Source organism: Gasterosteus aculeatus, chromosome 2, assembly GCF_964276395.1.
Source record: "Gasterosteus aculeatus chromosome 2, fGasAcu3.hap1.1, whole genome shotgun sequence".
Taxonomy (NCBI): Eukaryota; Metazoa; Chordata; class Actinopteri; order Perciformes; family Gasterosteidae; genus Gasterosteus; species Gasterosteus aculeatus.
This window is the reverse complement of record NC_135689.1, coordinates 6,394,705-6,406,894: the sequence shown is the minus strand read 5'-3', so window position 1 is coordinate 6,406,894 and position 12,190 is coordinate 6,394,705. Positions and strand designations below refer to the sequence as shown.

At 42.6% G+C, this 12,190-nt stretch overlaps 1 protein-coding gene across 1 annotated transcript; it reads right to left on the bottom strand.

The window, feature by feature from the left end:
- Positions 1-1,354: 1,354 nt before the first annotated feature.
- On the bottom strand, positions 1,355-11,112 carry LOC120828819 (natural resistance-associated macrophage protein 2). The gene is made up of 16 exons (XM_040192433.2): positions 10,777-11,112; positions 9,540-9,632; positions 8,986-9,137; positions 8,746-8,868; positions 7,440-7,559; positions 6,831-6,937; positions 6,505-6,575; positions 6,356-6,423; positions 5,514-5,669; positions 5,268-5,426; positions 5,089-5,175; positions 4,528-4,647; positions 4,168-4,317; positions 3,653-3,726; positions 3,403-3,556; positions 1,355-2,982 (listed from the first exon to the last, which is right to left on the bottom strand). Exons 1-16 carry the CDS (start codon positions 10,814-10,816, stop codon positions 2,875-2,877), a joined length of 1,782 nt encoding a protein of 593 aa, XP_040048367.2. The 5' UTR covers positions 10,817-11,112; the 3' UTR covers positions 1,355-2,874.
- Between the last annotated feature and the right edge of the window lie 1,078 nt (positions 11,113-12,190).

Here is a 12,190-nt window from a genome sequence, read left to right as displayed (position 1 = left end):
TCATCTGAGGACCCCATCCGTTTGCAATATGTCCCCACCAGAGGAGTTTAGTTCATGCACCATGCAACACTACACAGTAACTGTCCCCAGTACTCTATGGGGGAAACAGAGGTCAGAGTGACACCAATGACCCGGGTTCTTTTTTTATTTTCTCTCTCAATTTGCTTCCCTTTGCTTACACAATAAGAAACTTTTCTTTGGAAACCGCTAAATTACGCCAATGACCAAACATTTGTGCAACTTCAGGCTCAAACGCAGTTAGTTTACCCCGAGACTGGTCAAAAGACAAGTATAGTATGTAATCAACTCAACTGTCAACTGTGTAATTATTTAGATTTGAACACAGGAGAACTATAAACATTTGTAACGTTTCTATTGTAATTTGATTCAATTATTTTGTGTTCGGCAGCAGAAAATTCCTGTGTATTTCAACATAATTTTTCTCTATACTGACAATAATAAGATTACACACAGACAAACACATTAGTTTTACATTGTTCGCATGAATAGAAGTGGCTTTGAAATCCCTGCAGGCAATGTGGTTAACCAGTTGGTGCCCAGTCATTTACAGCTTGGAGGTTCTGCAGTGTCTCCTTATTGTCTGAAACCTCTCTAGTAAATCCCCCTGATCCCATCGCTGTCCCTGCACATGCAACACCTGCGGTGTGGAGTTTGGCAGCAGAAGATATTCAATCAAAATAAAACACACAATTGTTTTAGAAAACACAACGTGCAAAACAGTTTAGCTGAAGAATTTAAGAGGATCAATGAAATAAATGTCTTAATAAAGCAGTAACTACAAAGTTGAACTAAAAACGATCCATTCCAAACGCATGAGGGCCCCTCAGACCACAAGCTCAGCCAGTGCCCACAGTCGCCACAATGCAAGACATAAACAAGAACCGCCTCACTGTTTGCATTCCTGGTGTCGGGTGTTTTAGGGCAGCACTGACAGATCTGTGTAAAAATATATATAAAATAAGAACGGACCGCACAGCTGGAAAAAGTCATGTGGTTAAAAGCTGACGTCCCGTTTACTAAGTCAATTGGAAAAAAATTGATTATCTTTGCCTGATCTGCGGTGCGTCTTGGCCTCTCCTTATAATTTCACATTCCTCGGAGAAGAAGAGCAAACAAGGGAAAAAGCGCTGAGGCAGCTGCCGTTGTTGTAGCCCTCGGAAAAAGCTTTCCAAAAACATGTGACTTCCAACATCAGGTACACATTAAACCCACACACGTCTTTCACCAGAACTAATGTGCATGTATGTACGCAACAACAACACAAGGCGCATTTAGGAATGACTGCTAAGTGTGGCACATTTAAAACCTAAAGTTCAGTAATACTGACACACAATGACTGTATTCCTGTGCTGTTTATTGTGTTTGTTCGGCGGCACAAATTTAATAACACATTTACATATTGCTTTTAGCATTGAAATCAATGAAATCAGTCATTTCTGGAAAGCAACGGTAAACAACATCAGGCGTTTTGCTGCAAAAAACAATGACACATGTGCAAATCTGTTACATGTGGACGCATTACATTTACAAATACAACACTGTTTAAATAGCTTATATATTAATGTAAATCAGTGGTAAATATAAGATCAGACATATTATATACAAAAATATCCAACAAGTTAAACTGCACAGCAAAAAACTGTGGCGACGTTGACATTAGTGGTAAAAAAACAAAAAATATTCACGTCTTACATATGCACACACAGGAAGACACACAAATGCAAGAAGGCTCCATGCATCCATCAGGCTGTTGTGGTTCTGTTCCACATTTCACACCTTAGGAATCCACAGCGTCTACTCACGGCCTCATGCACTCTGCCATGCATTGCCACATCCAATCACGTTGATGTGAAAAACTAGCTGCTGAAACGTTCCTGGAGCGTCTGTGCCTCATGTAAGGCCCGGGCCGTAGGGTCTACGATCATGTGATTTGCTGGAAGCGCCCACCCTCCCTCGCCGTATCCTCCCCTCCCCTCCCGCCTCTGCAGGCCTGCCCCTGAGTGGCCTCTGCTAGGCTGTGTTTCCAGGAAAGGGGCCTACTGGACGGGCTGTGAGGCCTCGGCAGGGATACATTGGCTCATTGAGAAAAACAAAAACAGAGAAGGGGCGGTGGGAAGAGTCCTCTGCTCTCTTACATAACTCTGCCTCCATGACAGAAAAACAGAAAGAAAGTTACCCGCCACAATGCAGAGAAAAGCCTTTCCCTCTGGTGGGCTGGTAAATGCTCAAGCACTTCAGGGCTGGAATTCAAGCAACACCGAAACCAGCGCTTCTCGCTTGCGGTTGCACAATAGTTGAAACTCTTCAGACACACAATCGCCTCAGCCGTGTCAAATTGTAAGTGAATGTACAGGGAAATAGCATTTAAATCACTGCAGCTCATTCTATCGTATCTGTTGCCGAGCCTGTGCAGCTGTAACGACAAGATGAAATGTGATGTAACTCATAAAATGTGATGTAACACACCATGTCATTTAATATGTTGTTCAGCTCCGGTGGTAAGACATTTACTGTATCCGAGCAGCGTCTTTGGTGGCCTGCACTGCCCCCCTGTGTTCGTATTAAAAACTGCATTGCAACTGATTTAATTCAATTTTTGACAGCGTTATGCACATTATGTGACACCTAATTCACACCTGTAAAACCGCCAAATTGGCTAAAGCCCGTCTTGATTGTCAATATTTGGGCTGCGACTAAATATAAACACAATACCAGTTTCTTGAGAACTAAATAAAAACATCTGTTCCAATCATCTGCTGAACTTCTATTATAAATAAATTGGCATCAGCAGATCCAAAAAGGTCAATCAGGTTCCTCACAGATGCACTATAGAAAAAAAGGTCCGTATTTGACTCAGGAGTCAAACTCCGGCCGCTGCTCCACCAGGATGCTCATGTCGTTCGCTCTCCTGGTGGTCGGATCCAGGTGGGAAACTCCCAGAGCTATCAGACACAGCCACACCTGCATTGATTAGACAAAGATAACATGTGCAGTATGAGCAGAGATGCAACTTAAATGGCCACATTCCACAATGCCCCCCCGACCAGATGGTTCTTAGCAGGGGGGATTTCCCACTGAGACCAAACACAGCGAGATTATTGTGACATCACTACAGTTTTTAGCGAATGACTTCCGACTAAAAATTCTCCGTTAATTGTTTGCTCTATAAAATGAGAGAAAACTGTGAAACTTTTTTTTTTTTCCAAAGATGTTTCATCCAACCAACAGTGTAATTTAAAGATATTTACCAAAGACTAAGAAAACAAGTCAATGTGCTCTTTGAGTATCGATAGCACAGACCGCTCTGGTTTTGTGACTGAGCTCCGCGATAGCTACACTGTAGTTGGAACAACCTTCTTCCACTCCCCTAATGTCACTTACCAAATATCCCACAAACAGCAGGTACGCTATGCTGAGGACGGCGGCCAGCGCATACAGCCACGCGCTGTCGAGGTCGCTCACGAAGACCACGACGAAGTACATGTTGATGACACACACGATCAAGATCACGAGTCCTCCTCCGATCTTAAACACTCTGCAGGGAAAAGAGAATAAGTGTGTGTGAAGTATGTATATGTAGTAAAACCAAGCGCAATTGTTTTTTGTGTCTTTGTGAAGTGGACAAACTTACAATCCGTTGGCAAACTCATTCATGAGAGACGGTAAACTGGTGAAAGTGAGGATGGGAATGAGGGCAAATGGCAACTGTGAGAGAAGAATAAATAATATTAATGTTATAATATTAAAATGGCGCTTATACCATTTCATGAGAAGTCAACAATGAACAGATTTCAAATCACAGTTAAAACTGATTTGTTGAAAGGGATGTGAGCCCTCCAAATCCAGAAAAACAAGGCACACTGCCAAGTACAGTTAAAAGTTTGCATTGTTGTGGCTACTTAAATATATAAGATATGTTTCCCACTAGATCAAGAATTGGTCTTTTCCAACGGGAAACCAGTTATTTAACTGTGAATCAAATATTTCAATCATACTAATGTCTTCCTTTTTTGATCGAGTGACTGAGAAGATGCTATGAGAGCAAAAGTTGAACTAAAACCTGATGTGTATGAAGGAAAGATAAAGCCAAAAGGTGGAGAGATGTTGATGAAGCTGCCAGCGAACCGGCCTTCACCATGGCCTGACCTGCATGCTCTGCAGCACGTTGAGGAAGTCATTCATGCCCGTCAGGTGCTGCACGTCCTGGAAGATGGCCACCAGCAGCGTGGGAGTGATGGCAATGGAGCGGGTCAACAGCACCCGAGCAAAACGCGACCAGCGCAGGTTCAGGAAACCCTGAGGACGGAAAAAAAACACAACGTTCGGTGAGATGTGAGAGGTCTCAGGTTCTTTACTTGGCTTACATTAATAAAGCCTGATCCCATAAAGACATTTTGGGGGTGAAGCTACCACAACAGTGGAGTGATGTGTGTTTGTGGTGAAGCTAAACAGGTCCGAAGACTCCACAGTTTGTGTCAAATTGGGGTTCCTCCCTCCTCCACTAACCTCCATGACGAACTGGCCGGAGTACGTTCCGGTCATGGTGGAACTCTGACCAGCTGCAAGGATCCCCAGGGCCCAGATGTAGAGCGCCGCCGGGCCAAAGAAGCAGCCGAGCACCACTCCCTGAAACCAGAGCCGCCATCACAGACGTCGGTCAACTCACCAGCAGCCTTTAATTCACCGGTAAAGTCCCACGGAGCCCAATAAAAACAGGACACGGGCCAAAGGACTATGGGAAATGTCAAAGGGGTCACTTACAATGAAGAAACTACAGAGAATTATCACTTACCTCAATTTAACAGAGCATTTTAGCCTCTTTAACCCCATTGTTTAAACAGCACCGTACAGCAAAACCAGCTGGTGAACACAGTGGAGCATTTACCAGCTGAAGAGACAGATATTTCCTTCCTTTTCCGGAAATATTTATTCTCGTAATATTTCTTTACTGTTCGAAATTCTGCATTAGAAACTGCAATGCTTCATGGGTATTGTAGGCAGGGTTTCTGGGGCTTAATTTACACACTAACAACAAAATCCCCAGTTCACTCTCTGGGTTGAACTTACCCCTTTGTAGAGGTTCACCTCCAGAGTTTGATTGTTCAAGGGGAAAAGATTTGAATGAGGACTTCCTGTTTGATTGCAGACGCTGTACTGGGATTAGAAAAAACACACACACAAGTCTGTACAGACGTCAAGCAATGTGACTCTTATTTGATTACAAGAGCTGCTGCACAGATGCTCACCACTTCTTGGTTTGTGCGTCCGTAGAAAGCCTCGGCGAAAACCGCCACCACAAACACGTTGATGAGGAAGGAGACAAACAGCGCCATGGTCGACTCGATGAAGAAATACTTGTTGGCCTCTCTTACGTCTTTCTTGTTCGACCGATCCACTTCTCGAGACTGAGAAGACATTTGGGCACTTGTGATGAAGCTGATTTTTAAAAAAAAAGGTGCACGCTAAGGACATCCAGCAGCTGGTAATCGCACCTTGACAAGAGCCGAGTGGAGGTAGATGTTGTGAGGCATGATGACGGCCCCCACGATTCCCACGGCCTGACTCAGCTGAACGGAGCCGCAGCCCTCGCAGTACGGCACGAACATCCCCTTCAGCAGCTGGCCCTGGTCCGGACTCACTGTCACATACTGCCAGAGGGGGGACGTTAGCCACGAGCCGATACGCATGAGCGCAGATTTGGAATACGCAGCGTGGCCGGAGAAGCTGGCGTTGGAAAAAGATTAATGTTGGAAAATCTACACCAGACGTCGAGCTACGGCAACGGAAATCCAAAGAAGTGAAACGGTCAACGTTCTAGAAAACCTTGAAGATACTTACTTTTTTAAAGCAATTTACAAGAAGTTTATGAAACAAAGAGCGAAGAGCTCTAAACCCCTACATTTAGTTTTTAGCCCTTTTCGACAATTTGTATAAAAATCATCATTTCCTTTAAGGGTTTTTGTTTAGATGGCTAAAAAAAAGAAAGAGAGTTTTGCTCTACGACATTAAATGTTAGTATCTAGGCCTCTATTGATTCATGAAACCTTCTCCACATACCAACATTTGAATAAAAGGACTATTGGGACTTTTCCTTTTTCAAATTCAGCACTTTTATTGTTTCTTATTGTTTGTGCCAGTCCCCCATTCCAATTACTTGAGAGAAACCCTTGAGGGAAATCAAATGTGTTTGCTGATTGTTTTCACATGAGAAATCCAGCTGCAGGGAGCAATAATTTATCACCGCTAGTTGTTATTCTCTGTGCCAAATCCAGAGGCTAATTGAAGTATATGTACCACATTGTTACTACTCTGCCCTGTCTGCAGATGTTTGTACCTCATATCCAAAGGTGAAGGCCATGATGGTGATAAGAAAGCCGAAAAAGGCCTCCAGCTTCCGTAGGCCTGCAGGGACAGAAATGAGGATGTTTTATTTATTGTGGTTGTGTCGTTGTATTTCAGTGTAAAAGTACGATCACTACCTACCATACTTGTCTAAGAAGAGGAAGACGAACGTGTCGATGATGGTGATGAGGACACCTCCCCACAAGGGGATCCTATGGGTGAACACACACACAGTGTATTAAAATACTGCTTTACATCAATGCATGAGTAATAATAATCTGATGATAGATGTTATAATAGTCACAGAGGATATTCTTCTACTTTTAATAAGTAAACAACATTTTTTCCTGATTACACTTGCATACAGAGTATTTAACAGTGTGGTATTAGTACTAGTTAAGGATCTGAGTACTTAAAGGCCCAAAGTCCAGCGGCCTATAAATGGACGCTGTGTCCGCTCACATTACCTTCCGGAGGAGAGAAGGTTGAAAGCGATGGCGCAGCCGATGACCTCCTGCATGTCTGAGCCGATGATCGCCAGCTCCACCATCAACCACAGGATGATACGAGGTACCTGGACCAACCAAACAGGTGGGATTATTGATAAAAAAACACCAATATACAAAATATATTAAATATATAAATGAAGAATCAGAACATCTGAGCTCCAAAAGATAATTAATTGTGAATGAATGTAGCTGATCTGTTTAGGTTCCACTTCGTTCAAGTGAATGACTGGAAACACTTGAATTTGATCAGAAGCTAAATAATAAATAAAAAATTATAATTATAATTAAAAAAATTCTGGAAACAAAAGCATTTTCACTCTGGATTTAACCACATTTTACTCCACCTTCACATTTGGTTCAAGTGAATATTTTGCTCATATAATGGCAACAATTACAGCTACTGTAACAATCTGGTTCAGTTCTGGTCACAGTATGAAGCGGTTACATCAGACATGCACTACCTCTCCGTTGTGTCATTCCTGCACTGCTGCTGGTTATTCTGTAAACGTATCATTTAACTAAAACAATGAACACAATGAGCGTTAGCGGAGATCACTGATATCTCACCACGTGGTACTGCCGGTTGCAGACTTCTGCCAGGTGCATCCCGGTGACGACGCCGAGCCGAGCCGCCAGCCGCTGCAGCAGCAGGCCGACGATGGTCGCCGTCATCAGCACCCAGAGGAGCTGAGGAGAGCAGAGCCAGGCGTCATCTGTTCATTAGTATTGTTATTTGTAGTCGATACGGTACTTTGGCGAAATGAACACATGATAATTATTAGAAATGAACACATGATTCAAGCTAATTGATTATTTTCCAGTTGTTTTTTCTTTACAATAAATGTGAATTGCAATTGTTTTCCTTTTTGTTCAAACCACCTTAAGAACAAACTAAAACAATTTCCTCACTCAAACACAGAAAGTTACCACAGTGTCATTAAACGCTGGCTTCGTGTTTCAGAGTGTACGGGGAAAACAAGGTCGCAAAGTTTCTGATTACAGCGTTACAGGGAAGTGATGTCATAATCCGTATTTCTGTTGATTCCATCGGACAGCGTCCCGCTTACGGGACGACCTGTGCAGCAGCTCCGTAGTGGGTTGGGCTGCTTTGTAACACAAAGTAATCACAAGACAAACAAAGTGAAAACTACTTTCTGTCTTCTCAAACGTTCTCTGTGATTGTGTTTTTTTTAAAGGCAGTTGTTGTTTTCCAACTGAAAAGAGAGCGAAAGAGAAGAAGGGACGCAGCAGTTTTGATGACGTGTTAGAACTTTGTACAATGTAATGTGTTTCGCAATTTCACATTCAGGCACCAGGTGTTATCTGGGACTGATTTCTTGTCTTGTTGTCATGTTCTTTTATTATGTTTCATGCGAACAAAATCACAAACGAGCAACGTTGTAGCTAATATTTTGCAGCCTTAAGTTGCAAACTCAAGGCTGAAGGCCGGAGGCTGAAGGCCGAGGGCTCGGTCGCTCTGTGAATATTCACTGCACCTCTCATTCACTTCATTTTAAGCTTCTGCGACTTACGACCTCAGGAAAGCTTCCCTTGGTTAGACCTTTGCATGCAGTATCGTGACCTGTCCTTCAGGATGCATCATCGTTAGTACAGCTTACAACGACTGAATGGGGGCAACATACAAACAGCCGAGTCAGAGGCGAGCTGCGTGTTCGGCAGTAATAAAGGAAACAGACGACAAAGACGTTCACTGACAAGTCCTTCAGTTAGACTTCTATTCTACCAGTCGAGTAACTTCCAGCAGCTTTTACTTGTAACCCCGGCCCCATTATTGACAGTCATTCCCCCGTCAGAATGGAGCGAACACAACGGTGAGGGTCAGTTGTTGTGGTCCAAGCATCACTTGGGTTACCTTAAAGCCAGCTTTCGCACCAGACTGCAGGTCCGACTCGATGTTACCTGGGTCCAGGTAGGCTATGCTCATCAGGAACCCCGGCCCAGTGAAGGCCCACAGCTTACGGACACTAAACCACCTCTGAGGGGACGCAGACATGTGGGTTATTGATGGTTATTCAACACAAAACCGAGGTCTACGGTGCAGATAAACGTAACTTCACATGCAGACATTCTCCTTTGAGGACTGGGGGATTACCTCGCTGTTCTCCTCGGGAACAGGGACCCTCTGTTCAAAGTAAGTACTCGTAACAGGATCATCGTTCTGATTCTGGAGGAAGAAGGAAGGGGCGGGAACTCTGTGCGTGTGTGTGGTCCAGATCACGGCTTTCTCCTCCGCCATGTCGTCGGCTGAAAAGTGAGTGAAAAAGTGGTGAGATGATAAGAACCAGTCGAGCACTCAGGTTCAAGTATTTTGTAATGTACATCAACACGTTGTAAGTTTTCAAGAAGTAGTTTCTGTTCGTTAGACTGACAGACAGGCAAAAAAAATGGTTTAAATTTGATACATTAAATAACTCTTTTGTGTTTTCTTTTCCTTTGTTAAGAACTCCGACCCGTCAGTGAGTTACTGAGATGATCGAGTGTGTGTATCGAAGTGATGGATAATTGCTAAACACCACCAATCCCGCTCTAAACGTAGCTGCACGGTGACCGTTACTCAGGTGAAGGGAGAAAATACGGCGCGTGAGCCACCTCTTACACACAAACACACAAAACAACAGACGCTGTCTCCAAACCAAACACCCTCACCTTGTTCTCCAGTTTGTTCTGGCCTGTTCTGATCTGTGGGAACACTGGGAGGCAGAGAGGAGATGTGGATGTTCTCAGGAACGGGGTCTCTGACTGGAAGCAAAGCGGTGGTTATTCTGAGATTTTAAACATTTAGGTGAGCGCACACAAAACAAAGCCTTGGTGGGAAAAAGGACAAAGAAATATAATTATTGTTGGTAGCCGGCCTTCGTTGCAAAGTAATAATATTGTCAGTAATCCGCCGCACAAAGGAACTGGAGCAGGAAAACGGGTGTGGAGGAATGCACACTTCGACCCCCCCCCAGACGATCACTGTTTGACAGACGGATCATTTGAATAAGAAAACAAGACGATAAAACACCTGACCCGGTCCAGAATGTAGGTCAGTAAGTTAATGCGAGAGAGGACGCAGGCTTCTCGGGAGCGGTCACTAAGTTAATGAGAGACTCACGGTGTGCATGAGATTAACTCTCCCACAACAGTTTGTAATACAAACAATACAAACATTCAGACACTGAACTACGTATGTTTATCATTATTATGTGTTATACTTGTTAATGCTACACTGCAATACACACATTTTTGGTTATACTACGGTTTATGCTGCATACTATATTTGATATACAGTGTTTATGAACTAAACTGAGTCATGCTTCAAACGGGTTATTCTGTATAAATGGTTTTAATTATTATTTTATAAAAACTGATAATGCTTCACTCAATGTTTATTCTATACATTACTTACTGATTTTCGTATTTGATTTGATCTGATGAGGTCCTGAAATAAGGTTAAAAACAAAGAGACCTTCTACAAACCCAGATTCGGAATCTTATTCTAATGTGCAATAAATCACACTGCAACCAATTGGCCTGATGTGGAGGGATTCAACTAAACAGCATCGCTTCAGCAAAACACTGACCTGGTGAACTTTATGGTGGATGTTGTGTTATAAACCGACGGAAATGATGGATGCCGTTAAGAGTCACAAGGTCAATCGGAACTGTTGTTACACTGTGAATCATTCAGATGAACCGAGGGACACGTGAGGAGAACGTCAATATTTGTTGAGAAGTAGAACAAGTGTAGTTGAGGTGAGACTGTAAAAACACTCGAGTGCACGTGACGCATTAGAGATCTTAGCAAAAGACGGAGCATCAGCAGTAAAATCTATTCATTATGCAATAAAACGATATATATATATGGTATTTGTACATTTTAAATAATTAACCGACTCACCCGAACGCAGGAAGGACATAAACTTCATCTTCGGGGACATTAACAGTCTCTTTGAACCCTGTTTAAAAAAAGACTTCCGAAACCTTCAAACTCAACAAGCAGCTACATTCCGATTAAAGGAGTAATTTAGTCCTCCGCGTTGCTTCCTTGTGTCTCATTCTCACTGAGGTCTTCACGGAGACAGGCGGAGGCAGGTTGGACACACCGTCCCCTCGAGAGGAGGGGGTTGATTTACCGGACAGGTGAGTGAGGGCGGGGGGGGGGGCGCCTGAGGGCAAAGTACTGCGAGACATTTCTCAAAAGAAACCCGGTGTCCCGTTTCTGCCACGTGATAGGGCTGAGACAGGGAAGCAGCCCGCCGCGCACACCCTGGTTTCAAAATAAACTACAGCCGATCCATAAGTTACTTCCTGCACAAAAGCTTCAGATGTCACAAATTATAAATTTGAATATAATTGGTTGAATTATCTGTCATTTTGTAAACAATCCAACAGATCCAAGATACTGGATCAATGTATTATATACTTATCTAAAACCCCTAAATGCACGACATCAAAGACATTACAGCAACGTTCCTACAGGCCAATGTACAGTTTTCTCTATTTTCTTTAATTAAGAAGAGGTTTATTTGATTAGACTGAAAGGATGTGTTTGACAGGATTAGCTATGATTTCCAGCTTGATCCTTCCTCGGGTATTTATAACGCCCTCTAGCAGCATTGAGGGGTGTGTTTTGTTTTTCATTTTCTGCGGAGGAAAGATGGTGCAAACAGCAGAAAGAGACACTGGGTGGAGACAAATACCGGACGATATTTCCTTCGTACTGCCGGAGCTCAAAAGTGCACTTATAGTGATAGTATTGTAATTCATGGGCTCTTCTGCTATTATATTTTGTAACACTCAATGATACAGGGCTATTTACAGTAACATTCATTTTGTATGCATTTTGTAAAACGTTGATTTCAGCTCAAAAGTTCCTTATAGGTGCGTTGAAAAAAAAACAGAACTTTACCAAGCGACCACAAAGTACTGGATATTTTTGGTAATTGTGGGTAATTAAGGCGTACTGGGAAGTTTGGGGAAAATTGTGTTACCAACACTAATACACATTATATATATTTTATTTTATTTTAGTTGTTTTTTTCTTTATGATATCCTTTAACTTAAACATTACTTCTTTAACTTAACCATTACAATAGTACTGAACAGATAAACAGCACCAAATATCACACTTTTGCTTAAAAAAGGATATTACTTCATGATCAAAGTATTAAATAAATTCATTTTAACCAAATTGATTCACTTACTGTTTTACCAGCAGTTAGGATGATTTTAGTCACTTTGTGCAAGTAAATAAAAGGAAATAACTACTGAAAATAAAGAATGCCCCGTTGTGTTTCCCACAAACTACGTTT

Excerpts from the sequence above, each read along its gene's own strand:
- LOC120828819 (XM_040192433.2), bottom strand. The coding sequence starts at position 10,816 with ATGTCCCCGAAGATGAAGTTTATGTCCTTCCTGCGTTCGG. Across the intron at positions 9,138-9,539 it reads AGAACAAACTGGAGAACAAG|CCGACGACATGGCGGAGGAG; the intron begins GTGAGGGTGTTT and ends CTCACTTTTCAG. Across the intron at positions 4,648-5,088 it reads AGGTGAACCTCTACAAAGGG|GGAGTGGTGCTCGGCTGCTT; the intron begins GTAAGTTCAACC and ends CTCTGGTTTCAG.